The sequence below is a fragment of the Astatotilapia calliptera genome, chromosome 6 (assembly GCF_964374335.1).
Source record: "Astatotilapia calliptera chromosome 6, fAstCal68.1, whole genome shotgun sequence".
NCBI lineage: Eukaryota > Metazoa > Chordata > Actinopteri > Cichliformes > Cichlidae > Astatotilapia > Astatotilapia calliptera.
Window position 1 is genome coordinate 39,174,816 of NC_137427.1, and position 15,365 is coordinate 39,190,180.

The following is a 15,365-nucleotide window of genomic DNA, read 5'->3' on the forward strand; positions in this document are numbered from 1 at the left end:
CTTAACTCTAGAGCTAATAAAAGGCAAATCAGAGATTTTTAATTTTCTACAGAATGCTTGTCCTAGGTCCAACCATGGGTTGTCTACTGAGCTTGATTTGATCCAATTTGAAGAACAGCAATCTACTGGCTAAGAAGTAGTGATAAAAGTTCCTCATCCAAGCTGTATATGATATCTTACCGAGTCCTTATACCGCTGCTTGCACCATGACCAGCTGCTGATGGTAGCTGGTGAAAGCATCTCCTCGGTGATAACAGCAAATAAGCAACAACCTAACGCTCACAATCCAGCACACATTGCAGAAACATCTTTGTGCCCAGATATTGTGATAATGTCAGAGGCCTCAAGACAGATAGCTCTGATAGAATTGATGGTTCCTTGGAGACCACATAGAGGGCATTTGGAAGGTAGCTGGCCAAATGCCAGGGTGTTCTGGAAGAGTGTTGGAGGGTTAGCAAGCATGCCCTGTGGAAGTAGGCTGCAGAGGCGTCACCGGCCAGTCTCAAGGGCATGATCAACCTCGGCTGGGTCACCTGGGCGAGGGTGTAAGATGTTGTAAGATCCTAACACCTAATGAACCCAGGATACATCACTAATGATCAGTGTTGGGACTAACGCGTTATTAAGTAACACGTTACAGTAACTACGTTATTATCCGGTTGTTCAGTCTGACGTCACTAGCCGTGTCTGGGTCTAAACTCCGCTGCAGGTCCATATATCAAACGATCACTATGGCATTACTGAGAGTTGAAAAACTGTCTAAATTCTTTCATCTTTAATAAAAATGATCAGCGTTCTGCTCTACCAGGTGTAACAATTGAGTTTAACATCCAGGCATCCATGAAAACGGAATTTATGACATTTAACGGAGTTAGAAGTTAGCAGGAAGTTAGCTCGCTAGCTTCTATCTAAATACAATATAGCATGTCCTGACTGCGGGGTTTTGGAAACAAATTAAAACGTACAGCTCTGTTATCACTTCCAGCATAAACGAAGACAGAAAACTAAACAGCAGTGACGTTTGTAGGGTTACTGAAGTTGGGCTAGCTGGTATATAATGATGTGCTACGTGACCGCTGGCGACACAGCTATGTTAGCATAATATAAACAAGCTAACTTTTTTCCACTTGATAAAAGTTACCGTGAGTGTTCTCGGTGGTCAGGAACAAATGTAATCGCATGGCAGGATGCTGTAAACGGACCAAACTTCAGCCAGGAGAACAACTGAGATAATCCATCCACAATACGAGGTTAGTCATTCATATACTGCTGCATGGGCTGGGCTGTAGTTACATCCTAAGGTTTTAAAAACTGAGCTTAAATAAATGATTAGCGGTAATAAAAGCCGAGGGAGGTCAACAGTGATCGCTGACTGTTTTAGGAGCTTTTTGAGATCAAATAGAAGAAAATACATAACATTAAACATGTTAACAACACAAATGCCATATTAAACGCAGACTACTTTAGACCCGGAAGTAGGATTCGTCGCGTCATCACTGAACAACCGGATTCTGGTAACGAGCACGGTAACTAGTTATTATGCCAAAACCGGGAACGCGTTACTCGTTACTGGGATTTAGATGGGCTCGTTATTCGTTACTTCGTGTGGTGGCTATCGTGGAGCTTCCACAGATTCAATAACATTAGCAAGTGGTGGAGGCCAGCAGGTGGATGAGGGAAAGGGAGGCAAGAGGACAGACCCGAAGCGGCCGCTGGTCCGAGAGTGTCAGGTGAACTGAACTTCAGGTAAGAAGTTATAACCTGCAGTCCATCTGGGTCAGATATAAACCAAGTTTAGTTGGAGTTTATTTTCGTTATGCTGACTTTTTCATACTGCGTGCTAGCTAGCATGAGGGAGTTTCTATACAGCTGGGTGGTGCTATGTTACTGATGTTGAACTTTGTTTTGTTCATAAGGTTAATTATTAGAGTTGCCAGACGTCCCGTAAAAAACGGAATCGTCTCGTATTCAGAGAAAATATCATGCGTTTCGTATTGAGGTGAAAAGGAACAGTTTGTCCCGGACTTCAGCTACAATGAAAAAGACACAAAGCTGGAGTTACTCTGCGTCTTTACGCTGCACAGCTGCCTCTTCTTCTCTCATCCTCTCACCCTCCCTCTCCTGTTGCTACTTTAATCATGAAACTGATCAATGATCAGCTGATCGGCTTTTCTCTCTTGTTTATTTATCGCCCACTTTGCGCCATGAAAGAGGAAACCAGCGGATGTCGCGGTAAACAGCAGCAGCACGTTTAAGCTTGATCAGCTGTTGTTAGAATTTATTTAATATTAATTTCTAGTATCAGCTGATGTTTGCTGGAGCCACAGCTGTAAAGCTGCTGGTCATGATGTCGGTTTGGTTATGTGGTGAGAGGGAAACATGAAGATGAAACCAGGAGATGTCCTTACTGAATCATCAGAGCTGTGATGGAGAAACAGGTTTACCTTTTAGTTAACATGAATGAGTTGAAGGGAAGTTATGAACTGTTTCTGAGAGACAAATAACACCAGGATCCTTTTCTAAGTAGCTGACAGCTGGTAACTGTGCAGGGGCGGGTCTAGCAAAGTGTTGCCAGGGGTCCATGTAGGGCATTAAAAGGGAAAGGGGGGCACAAGGAAATACTTTCTTATTCTCATTTAAAATGTCTCACTTTAAAAAAAATAATTATCTGAGTCTTGCAACAAACAATTGATAGATTGATACATATAAACCATCAGAACAGTGTACATCACTGTCACAACAGCGTTTGTTTTCATTCAAAGGCTTTATGATATTTGCTATAATGGTGGGCCGGTCTCTAGTCAAAATGCCCGGGACGATTTTTTTGTCCCAGTCCAGCTCTGTATGCAGCTCATCTGCAGTCTGGTGTTACCTACATCTTCCTATTCAGAAGGCAGAATTTCCGAGTTCTGAGTGCAATCGAAAGCACCGCGACTGCAGTTTTTGTGTTGGATGTAAAAAGCAGGCTAGGATAGAATCAGGTGGAAATGTGCACATTATTTTTTCCTTTCTATTGGTAGGTGGCACAGTGCACTTGTGGCAAGTAAGCAAGCTAGAAGACTGGCAATCTTGCTGGGTATCCAGTTACGGAAGCAACAGATTAGCAAGAGAATTTTGAGTAAAACCAAAGTTACTTTCCCTAGTAACTAGTTACTCTGAAAGTAACGAGTAACTTGAAGTAACTCAGTTACTTTTGATAGAAGTAACTAGTAATGTAACTAAGTTACTCATTTAAAGTAACTTACCCAACACTGCTAATGATGCATCCCAGCACATCCATTGGATGTGCATACATTTCTGAAATTTCTGATTTATACTTGCATTTCAAATTATAAAAATGATTCATTAGAGACATCATAGTAAACAAAATCACATTTTACCCACTCCGATGTTATGTTCTTTGTGTGCTTTTAGACCAGTTGTGGTAATACAGTATGTGGAAATGAAAAAAATAACTTCAGACATGTGAGGTTGTGTTGAAAGGAATGTTAAATGGCCTGTATTTATATAGCCCTTTACTAGTCCCTAAGGACCCCAAAGCGCTTTACATATCCAGTCATCCACCCATTCACACACACATTCACACACTGGTGATGGCAAGCTACATTGTAGCCACAGCCACCCTGGGGCGCACTGACAGAGGCGAAAGAAGGCAAGGTAAACCATTGTTAAAGGTGAAATACCGCAGAGAGCTATGTGTTATAAATCTACCTTCCACTTCTGCTACAGTCTTACTAATGGTAATGTTTATGTTTCTTTTAATTAACATCACTCTGCCTTTTTGTTTTGAGTTGTAACAGGACAAACGTGAGTGAACTGTGGAGTGGTGAATGTATGTACCGATTTTTTGGACATATGTCCTTTAGAGAGACAATGTCTGCCTGAGATAGATATCTCTGTCTCAGGCAGACTCTAGCTCAGAATTACTGATTAGTATTTCTATTGCTGTTCCTAAACCCAGACAAGAGTTCTGGGTCAGGAAGGGTTCCCAATGTAAAATATTTACCAAATCAAACATGCTGATAAATAATAAGATTTCCATATGGGATTGGCCAGCGCTTGGCTTAATGCATAGGTTGTCAGACAAGAGAGAGAGAGAGAGAAGGATTCTGAAGTAAGCTAGCTGAAGTGGTAGAAAGTTTCCCCATGTGGAAAAGACTGGTGATTGGAGCAGACTTCAGTGGACATGTAGGTAAATGGAAGAAAGGTGATGAGGAGGTGTCAGGTAGGTATGATGTTTATGAGAGAAATGCAGAACATTTGAACTAATATAGAACAAACAAACAAAAAAGTAAATAACTCAATAAATATGAAAAAGGAGAGCCTAAACTGCTGAGATTCCATATCACATTATAAAAACATTCTGACGAATATAAAATTTAGCAATTGTTAATGAAGGATTGCAATTTCTTTGTTGTTGTTTTTTAAGACATAAAGTGGTAAAAATGTCCCTATCTCAACATGTTTGTAGCTAGAAAACCTGTTTCTCCACTTAGTTTTGTTTTTCTTTATGATCACGACCTTTTCTGTCTCTGTTTTTCTCAGGTGGTTTATTTCCCAGAGGCGCAGATCAGGAGTACAGTGCATTCCGAGTTGGCATGGTTCAGTTTGGGATGGCAGATTTCAGGCTAACTCCACACATAGATAACCTGGAGGTGGCCAACAGCTTTGCTGTTACTAACTGCTGTAAGTATTGATCTCTTCATTTTTAAACAAAAAAAAAAAAAAAAGAATTATTTTTATTGGGTCATTATTTAAAAGTCTAGAATAATACTTGAAATTTAAAAAAATACAAACATGGCAATATGTAGCAATAGTTGTGCAGTGTGCTGTGGCTGTTCATCCTAACCCTAAACCCTTCAATTCAGTTTTATTTATATAGCACTAAATCACAACAGGGAAACAATACAGAGAAAACAGAGAAAACCCCAACAATCAGATGACTGACAATGAACAAGAGCTATGGTGATACTGGGAAGCAAAAAACCCTTGTTAACAGGAAGAAATCTCCTGGAAGCTGAAGGCTCTGCCTCTCATTCTACTTTTAAATATCCTAGGAACCACAGTATGCCCACAGTCTGAGAGCAAAGTGCTCTATTTGAGTGATACGGTACAGTAAGGTCTTTAAGACAGGATAGGGCCTGATTATTCAAGGCCTTCCATGTGAGAGGAATGATTTTACATTTGATTCTGGATTTAACAGGGAGACACTGAAGTGAAGCCAGTATTGGGAAAATATGCTCTGTCTTTCTAGTCCCTTTCAGTACAGTATGCAGCAGCATTTTGGATTAACTGAAGGCTTTTCAGGGAGTTTGTAGGACGTCCTGATAATAATGACTTACAGTAGTCCAACCTAGGATTAATAAATGCATGAACTGGTTTTTCAGCACTCTTACAGGATGTTTTGAATTTTAGAGATATTGTGCAAATGGGACAAAGCAGTGCTACATATTTGTTAATATGGACATTGAAGGACATGTCCATGATTCTGTAGTTTAACTTATTGGTGTGTGTTATCTGGTTTCATGGATAGAAAAAAATTGTGTCCTCTGCAAGGCAGTGGGAAATGTTTTCTATTCCTTCTAATGATTCTGCCTAATGCAAACATATTATGAAATACAATTGGTCCTAGCATGGAACCCTGTGGAACTCCATAATTAACTCTTCATTTACATAAAAATTGAAGTGTATTAGATAGATGCCATTTAAACCATTGCAGTGCAGTACCTCTAATACCTACAACATTCTCTAATGATAAAATATAAGAAGGAATATAAGAAGATTATTTGTATTCTTCACTAAAGCTGTTTCAGTACTGTGACATGCTCTGAAACCTCAAAGCTGATACACAGGAATTTGAAACTGCAATTCTCCCACGGCCCTCAGTGTACACTAAAACAATATAAACATAAAAATAAAATGCAAGTCTTATGTACAACACAATGCAATTTTACATAAACAACAGTGTCCAACACAATCAGAGTGCTTTTTGGCAAGAGTTTGTGTGCAAGTGGGGGTGGGGCAGTCAGTGAAAAGGCGTCGGTAGAAGTCTGGGGGGGTTCAGAGGGAAGAGGTGAATGCAGGTCTGGAGTTCGTGTGTGTGAGTTGCGAGGGACAGAGCAGGGAGTGAATTCAGCATCCTAACAGCCTGATGAACGAAGCTGTCTCTCAGTCTGCTGGTTCTGGCTCAGAAGCTCTTCAGTCTCTTTTACGATGGCAGCAAACTGAAGAAGCTGTTGGATGAATAAGTGGAGTCACCTGTAATGCAGAGGGCTTTCAGGTGAAGCGGGTGAAGTAGATGTCCTGGAGGGAGGGAAGAGAAGTGCCCACAATCCTCTCCGCTGCTCTCACTACTCGTTACTTTGCAGTGCAGGAGCCATACCACACAGTGATGCTGCTCTCAGTGGTGCCTCTGAAGAAGGTGCTCGCAATGGGAATGAGGCTCTTGCTCTCCAGTTTGCGGAGGAAGTAGAGTTGCTGTTGGACTTTACTGACAAGTGATGCTGTGTTTTTTGAACAAGAGAAATCTTCTGAGATGTGCACACCCAGGAACTTGGTGCTGCTTACCCTCTCCACAGCAGCACCATTGATGGTTAGTGGGGTGTGCAGGGTGTGATGATCTCCTTAGTCTTCTCCACATTCAGGGCATATTGTTGTCACTGCACCACTCAGCCAGATGGTTAACTTCACTCGTGTAGTAGGGCTCATCATTGTTGCTGATGTGACCTACCACAGTTGTGTCATCTGCAAATTTGATGAAGATGTTGGAGCTGTGTGATGGCGTGCTGTCGTGGGTCAGCAGACTGAAGAGAAGGGGATTCAGCACATATCCTTGGGGAGCCCCCGTATTCAGTGTTCTTGTGTTGGAAGTGTTGCAGCCGACATGTACTGTCTGCGGTCTTCCTGTCAGGAAATCCAGCAGCCAGTTACAAAGCGAGTTCCTGATCCCCAGCAGATCCAGTTTGTGAATGAGTTGCTGGGGAATGATCGTGTTGAATGCTGAACTGAAGTCTATGAACAGCATTCTGACGCATGAGTCTCTAGTGTCCAGATGTGTGAGGGCTGAGTGAAGGGCATTTGAGAATGCATCATCCGTCAAGTGGTTTGACCGGTATATGAACTGAAATGGATCCAGTTTGGGGGCAAGAGATGTTTTAAATGGATGCATGACTAACTGTTCAAAGCACTTGAGGGTGAGTGTGATCCGATGGTAGTTCTTAAAGCAGGAGGGAGGAGACTTCCTTGGTGAAGGAATGATGGTGGAGGCTTTGAGGCATGTGGGAACGACAGCCTGGCTCAGTGATGTATTAAAGATGTCTGTGAAGACATCTGTGAGTTCTGCAGCACAGTCCCTCTGTGCTCGTCCAGCTTTGCGAAATCCTCCTGGAGTATTGCCTTTTCACTTCTCTGATGCAGGTTTGCCCTTGCTGTTCTTAGGCTCACCTAATCCCCAGCTTTGAAGACTGCATTTCTCTCCCTCAAAAGCCTGTAGACCTCACCTGTGAGCCATGGTTTCTGATTGGCCTGGATAGTGATAGTCCTGGTCTCTGGGAAATCATCGATGCACTCTGAGATATAGGAAATGACAGTTTCTGATTATTCCTGCAGGTCTGTGGTGTTGTCACGTGTGGCGGCCTGTTTAAAGACTTCCCAGTCTGTGGTGGAAAAACAGTCTTCCATTGTCTCTGAGACCACATATGTACCTGCTGGAATTAGCATAACAGTTATGCCAATTCCAGGTAGGCAATTCAATTCAGTTCAGTTTTATATATATATATAGCACCAAATTGAGGCGACTGTGGTTCAGGGGGTTGGGAAGCTCATCTGTAACTGGAAGGTTGCCAGTTCGATCCCCCAGCTCTTGCTGTCCTGGTCATTGTGTTGTTGGGCAAGACACTTTACCCTACCACCTACTGGTGTTGGCCAGAGGGGCCAATGGCACGCTTCTGTCAGTCTGCCCCAGTTGTACAGCGAGTGTGTGAATGTGAGAGTGAATGAATAGTGGAATTGTAAAGCACTTTGGGTGCGGGTGGGTGAGGGGCGGGGCCATCTGCTGTGACCAGTTGGGGTGAGAGAAGGAAGTCAGAATAGAAGACAGGCACCAAGGTGGTGGAGGGGGAGGGCTTTGTAATCTCCTCTCTGAGTGGTGAAAACATTGTCCAAAATGGGGTTTTTTCTTGTAGAAACGGGATCTAAAAGACACATTAATGATTTGGTGGAAATAAATAATGAAGTTAATTCAAGATGGAGACCATGTGTATATTGGGTCCCTCAGTCCATGACCAATTCTAGATATCTATATGACTTCCAAACAAGTTTCACAATTTGGACACCTAAACATGACCCAACTTGGATGATAATATGTTGATCAACATTTGAACTTTGGATTGGGTAATATTTTTGGACATCATGTTGACGTCTATGACAATTGCAGGAAATTTGCATGATTAATAAATGTAATTTTTTAAATTTACAAATATTAACATTGGTTTTGTTAACATGATACAAATGAATATGGATTATGTATAAACAAATATAATTTATTATGTGTTAGCCTATTGATTTCTTCACTACGCGTGGGTAATTCTTTTTGTTATTTTGCATTTTTCTGTTTTTCTTTAACTGGTTTATTTATTTTAGTATATCAACTTATTTGTTTGTAACAAGGTTAAAAATGTCATTTATTAAAATCTGTTGATATATTAAAAACGATGAAATCCATTTTAAAATGTAAAATAATAATGCTTAAGTATTTTTGAAATTGAAATTCCCTTTGCTCGTTTAAATTTGTGAAGCAATGTGTCAAAGTGCATTTGCATTATATATAGTTAATTTTTAAGGTTGAGAGAAGGTGGGAGAAGTTGTGATGGAAAGTAAGAGAGGTTTGTGGTTTTTCTGCTGGTTCTGCTGGTTTATAAAAATTATCTCTAAAGTGAGTCAAAGTTTGACTTTGAAAAGACATCCACAACAACCATATTTGGACTATAAATAGCCCGTACACCGTGGCCGTACCGCTGACAACAACATACTTTCAGCAGAGTTTGGAAAAAAAAGATGTTGCCTGGTGTTATAAAACAACCCCTTCAGTGGACCAAATTTGGAGAATGATTTATGAAAGACGTCACGCCGACGTCACTTTCCACAGTGGGATACTTAATACCAATTCTCTCATTCAGAATAATTCACCTTCCTGCAGCCACACAGCTGGATCATGTATGCTGACACAAAATACATACATTTTTTCTCAACAGATGATTGGAACTGGCATTTTAATTTTCTTCTCTTAAGTGTAACTGGTTATAGCTTATTACACCTGGCCTCTTATACTGTTTTATGCAGCTTATAGAAACTTAGCACTGTCTATATCAGATATAAAGCCCTCTAGCTTTTAATTGGACAGAAGCACTTCTTTTTTTAAATTTTTTGTGTTGCTTTGTTTTAGAAATATTTTATTTTACTTGTTATTGTGAACCACAGAATTCCCACTCCTATTGTAACTACTGTGCTTATTAATGTACCCCAATTTAAAAAACTGTTCTTCAATGTGATTAAATATAAGTGTGCGTTTAGTGTTTATTTGGGATAAAGGCACTGGGACACTTAATGAGTGCAAATATTCTTCCCAGGTCCTTTGAACTCACTGTTTAATTTGTACAATCTTTCTCTTCTTCTCTCTTTCCTAGTTTGTTCCCAGTTCTCTCGGGGTGTCTATGCCATTTTTGGCTTCTATGACAAGAAATCGGTCAACACCATCACATCCTTTTGTGAGACACTTCATGTCTCCTTCATTACACCTTCTTTCCCAGCAGAAGGAATGAATCAGTTTGTTCTCCAAATGAGGCCGGACATCAAGGGGCCACTAGTTTCATTAGTGGAATACTACAAATGGGAAAAGTTTGCCTATCTGTATGACAGTGATCGAGGTAAGGAAATTCTCATCATTTATCGCATAAATATTGCTAGTGCTTAATTTTGAAGATAAGATACTGAAATAATTGTAAATACAGAAAATGTTAAGCAAATGCAGAAACTTGCTACAGTTATAGAAAGCACAGCAAGGCAGAGAAATATGCTTCATATAAATAGAAAAGAATGAGATAGAGATATGTTCTACAAATGTATAAGTTAATGAATTATTAATTATTAATAATGAGACTCTGTGTGTGTAGGTCTTTCGACTCTTCAGGTAATACTGGACACTGCAGCAGAGAAAAAATGGGTCGTCACTGCAATAAATGTAGGAAACCTGAAAGATGAGAGAAAGGATGAAGCCTACCGGTCCCTGTTTCAGGTACTGGTATTCTGCTCTTATATTGGAATGCAAGAGAGAGGCGGAGAAAATCAAATTTTAGACACAAATTTAAAGTTTTGGTCATAACAGCTTTTTCATCAGTTTAGGCTGCTAACCAGCATTTTCAACAGTGTCTTCTGTTATGTTATTTATTCTTTGGCAAGTACATGCACTGCAGTTGGCCTGATGTGAAAATCCTGACTATGCCATAGTAATTTAGCAAATGACACAGTCCGAAATATTTAAGTTATTTTGGCTAGATTATAACAAACAAGCTTCTCTTTCCTTTTTTTTCTCTCTTCAAATGAGTTGGAGAATTGTTCCAAGAATTCAGTCTTTTTATTTTTTGTTCACAGTTCAGTGGATAAATGTTGAAATAACTCCATATGGTTTTTTCAGTTATTTTATTTAAACCATGTTCACAATTCTCAAAAAAGTGTTTTTACAAAACAAGTCTTTTTTTCACCAGCACTCAGTCCAACTATTTGACATGAAAATAAAATAGTCACATTAATCCAGCTATATGAAAACATTTTATCAATATCTAAAAAGCAAAATGTCCTCATATAGTGCTGAGCATCTGAGCATTTTATTTCCTAACTACTAACATTCACACTCCAGTGAATGCATCAGAAAGCAACTTGTAGTTAGTATGTCACCCAAGGATATTTGGCACGCAGACTGGAGTAGCCAGGGATCAGAACACCAACCTTCTTATTAGTTGATGGCCTGGGCATCCTTCTGAGCTACAGCCACCTCTTCCCCTTGGTGAAGGACCCTCCATTAATCATATACAACCCTCTTCTGGAATGATGATTTTTCCAGAAAAAAAACCATCTTTATTATGTACAATAAATAGTAGCGGAAGCAGTCCAAAAGGAATTCCATGAAGGAAAGGTAACAGAGTCTAGGAGTCCAGGGAACACATGAAAGTAGGTTAACAGAAGGTAACAGAATTTAAAATGGACTAAACACTCAGAGAAGCCAAACAGCACTGTTGCCTCACAGCAAGAAGCTCCTGAGTTCAATTCCACCATCAGGCTGGGGTTTTTCTGTGTGGAGTTTGAATGTTCTCCCCGTGTCTGCGTAGGTTCTCTCCGGGTATTCCGGCTTCCTCCCACAGTCCAGATACATGCAGTTAGTGAGGATAGGTTGATTGGAAACTCTAAATTGCCCAAAGGGGAGTTAATGTGAGTGTGAATGGTTGTCTGTCTCTGTGTGTTAGCCCTGCGACAGACTGGTGACCTGTCCAGGGTGTACCCTGCCTCTCACCCTAAGACAGCTGTGATGGGCTCCAGCCCCCACCCACGACCTGAAAAAAGCGGAAGCAGATGGATGGATGTTTTTTTGTCCTGCATCATGCCCTGGGGGGCAGAGCTATGGCTTCCAATACCCACTATTAGATGCTTACATGGAGAAATCCTATGAACATAAGCGCGCTCACACACACAGGTGTGCACACAGGTGTACAAACAGGTACTCACAGACACACACTATTTTGGTTGGCTGATGCCTCTAAACATTTCATGCATTATTAGTACTGTATGCTGCTCAGTAACATTCAATATTTATTATTTACCTGTGGTTTCCCTACTGTGTTATCTTCTTTTTGGTTGTCTTTTTTTTCTCTCAGCAGGTGATCAAGCAGATTTTCAGTGTCTTTTCTCTCACTATCCCTCTTTTCCTCTATTTTTCTTCCCCTCTCCTTCATTTAACTCTCTTCCCAACCTCTCTTTCTTTCTCTTTCCTGTCCCCGGTCCTGTCCATTCTGATTGTAATAACTCAAAATGAAAATTAAATAAAAACATATAATAATAATAATAATAATAATAATAATAATAATAATAATAATAATAATAAAAACAAATATGACAATTAAGTGGACCGTATAGCAATAGCTGTAATGGTCTACTTGGGAAAACAAATCTGTTGGGCACGTTTCTTGGTGTTTAGACAATAATTCTGATCGCTGATTGAAAGGACATAAAAAAAACCTCAAAAAATAAAAACATGCTTTTATGCACTTATTCTAAAGTTAGCTCAGCACATTCCCACTCCCACCACATACTGACACAGTAGCTAGTGCCTTACAATTTGAAGCCTATGGGTCCTGACCAAAACTTGGTCTGTGATGTCTTGGGAAAAGGGCTTTGTCAGCTGTACAGTGTAGCAGCTGTACAGCATTGTAGAGTATACTTTGCTTTGATGTTATCTATTGTTTTTACATATGCTTGTTTTAAATACTAAAATAAGCTTAAGCTTTTAGTTTGTATTTTCCAGAAAGCTTTTCAGGGTTTTGTAGCTAGTTATAATAAATATCTTTGTGTAACCTATGGTGTCAAGCAGTATGTGGCAGCACTGCACCTCAGGAAGATGCAATTTGATCTTGTACTGTGAGCACACAAATCTTTAAAGACTGTGTAATAATGTTGGATGCTTGTTGTCTTATTTTTTTAGGACCTGGAGATCCGTAAGGAACGACGCATCATACTGGACTGCGAACAAGATAAAGTGAAAGACATCATGGAGCAGGTTGATTTTTATCTTGTTACTGCTGCTACCAGTATGAGCAATATTTTCTCTCCATCAAAAATGAAGCTGATTCTATAGATCCATTCTTTACTGGGCATTCCTTAAAAAACAGTGAATGTCTCTCATCCAACCAACTCAGAGTCAACTGATAATATTTCTATATGTGTGTGTCTGTGTAAAAGAAGTAATGAAACTATGCAAAACATACTATTGGAGACTTTTGTTCAGTGAAACCAACAGTATTGTGGTTATCCTGGATGTTTTTTAGGTGTGATACCAGACCAGACATGAACTAGTCATGATGGTGTCTGTGTCATTTAAATTTTCTTAAATAACAATTAAATGAAACTACTATACGTGTTTTGAAATCTTTCAAATTCTATTCTGGCAGAGTTAATTTCCTCTTCGGTAAGTACTGTTGGCCTGTTTCCATCATCAGATGGCAAACAATGGAAATGATGTGTGCTTAGTATCCAGTATTTGTCTTTTCTACATGGTTAGCAAAATGATATCGCATAGAACTTTCACTGTTCACATGCAGATGGCTGCTACATAATTATTAGTGTTAACTTACACTGTAATGATGATAATCTAGAAAACAGTTGGATTTTCTTTTTCAGCTTGGTTTGATTGGCTGGATCAAAACTGTGATCAAAACTAAAATTAGACCCCTATCTGCTAACTGCTTTACGGTACCAGCTCATGATAATCATTTGGAAAACCCTATTTTGATAATGTCACAATTATCAGAACTGGGCATGTTGCTCATGACATCTGCAAATGCTGCAAGTTAAATCTGCAAAGCACAAGCTGTTAAACATTTTGAAAATATGACAAATGCATAAAAAACAGTCAGTTAATTCTGGGGGAGGGGACTTGTTTTGACTGATTTTAAATATTTGTATGAACCCTATATGTTGCATCTCTGTCACAGAAGACAAAAAAAAATTACAAAGAAAAGTAGCTAAATAGAAGCTGCTATACGGATAGCATGGTGGTACAGTTGTTAGCACTGTTACTCTGTGGAGTAGGGTTACAATAGAAATCAATACTCTGATATGAATCAAAATAGCTATTGGATACACATTAGCAGTAGTATTGATACCAGACGTGCTATCTGAGTCTGAAAACTTTTTACAAACCAGAAAAGTTTATTAGGGTCATGAAGACTTTTGAAAGGTCACTAAAGCTCGTGTTTCTAAAAAAAATGTATTAAACAGTTATCATAAACATTAACTTGGCTACTGCACACAACTGTTAAACTTGTAGCAGTTATTCAAGAGCCACATTACCCGTCTGTTAAGTTAGCATTAAAGTAGCGGCTATTTCCAATAATAAAATAATAATCTTAATGTGGGAGCTAGGCAGCAAGTATTATTAGTTCTGCAAAGTGTTGTAATCTGTAATGTTAATAGACAGTGATCATTCAACAATATAACACAACTATTTTTGCAACATGTTCCTCTTACAGTCCCAGATAGGTGGAGAGAAAAGTCTACTATCAACTAGACAGAAACAGTGGTGGTATATCTTACCAACTCTATTTGATCAGTGATGAAAAATTATGTGTCGAATCACCAGAAGCAAAGTGAGACTTCAGATAAATGTTTTTTGTTTATTCCAAAAGTTGATTCTGTTCATCTGGACGTAGCGTTTTGTGGGAGAAATGTTTCGTCACTCATCCAAGTGACTTCTTCAGTCTCAGCTGACTGCAGGTTTCCCCAATCTTATAAACAGTACATTTGCATAATGACTGAAACCAGCCCACTGAAGGAACAATGGACTGGGAGGTCAGTTCCTTAATCATAATTATGCAAATTCTCATGACCATTGATCAACAACCACTGACCAAAACCCACTGATCAAAGCCCACTGATCAATGGCCATGAGTACCATTCACAGAGAGTTGGGGAATGGCTGCAATCACAGCATTGTAAGATGGCGAAAGATGTACCCTTAGGTCCCCTCCTCGATTCAGAGATGGTCTTTCCCTTTTCACGTAAATGTCCTCCTTGACTCCGCGCTCAAACCAGCATTCCTCCCTGTTCAGGATGTTACATCCTCATCATTGAAAGAGTGTCCACTGGCCTGTAGGTGTAAATAGACTGCAGAGTCCTGGCCTGACGAGGTAGCTCTTCTGTGTTGTGCCATCCGCTTCGCCAGAGGTTGTTTGGTTTCCCCGATGTATAAATCCTGGCAATCCTCCTGGCACTTAACAGCGTACACTATGTTACTCTGTTTGTGTCGGGGGACCTGATCCTTGGGGTGGACCAATTTTTGGCGCAGCATTTTTTGAGGTGTTTGAAACCCACAGAGACACGGTGTTTAGAAAAAATGCGTCTCAACTGTTCCGATACTCCTGACACGTACAGGATCACTACAGGTTTTCACATAGGCAGCGGTTGTCCTTCTCTCCTGGATTGGCGGAGCTTTCTTTAGGTGCCTTCCCAGCTTTGACAAAAGTCCAGCTGGGATAACCACATTTACTCAGGGCCTTCTTGATGTGATGTTCTTCTGCCTCCCTGGCCGCTGTGTCAGTGGA

The 15,365-nt window shown here is 40.0% G+C and overlaps 1 protein-coding gene across 5 annotated transcripts in view; it reads left to right on the top strand.

Moving 5' to 3' along the window:
* LOC113024706 (glutamate receptor 2-like) overlaps window positions 1-15,365 on the top strand; it is a 116,158-nt gene that overhangs the window by 9,115 nt on the left and 91,678 nt on the right. For all 5 annotated transcript variants that reach the window (XR_013909471.1, XM_026171986.2, XM_080302509.1 and 2 more), the window contains exons 2-5: window positions 4,546-4,686; window positions 9,684-9,923; window positions 10,170-10,291; window positions 12,749-12,823. Coding sequence is in view for 4 of the 5 variants with exons in the window: in XM_026171986.2 (XP_026027771.1) it covers window positions 4,546-4,686; window positions 9,684-9,923; window positions 10,170-10,291; window positions 12,749-12,823 (578 nt within the window). In the remaining variant the exon portion in view is untranslated. The remainder of the gene's footprint in view (window positions 1-4,545; window positions 4,687-9,683; window positions 9,924-10,169; window positions 10,292-12,748; window positions 12,824-15,365) is intronic.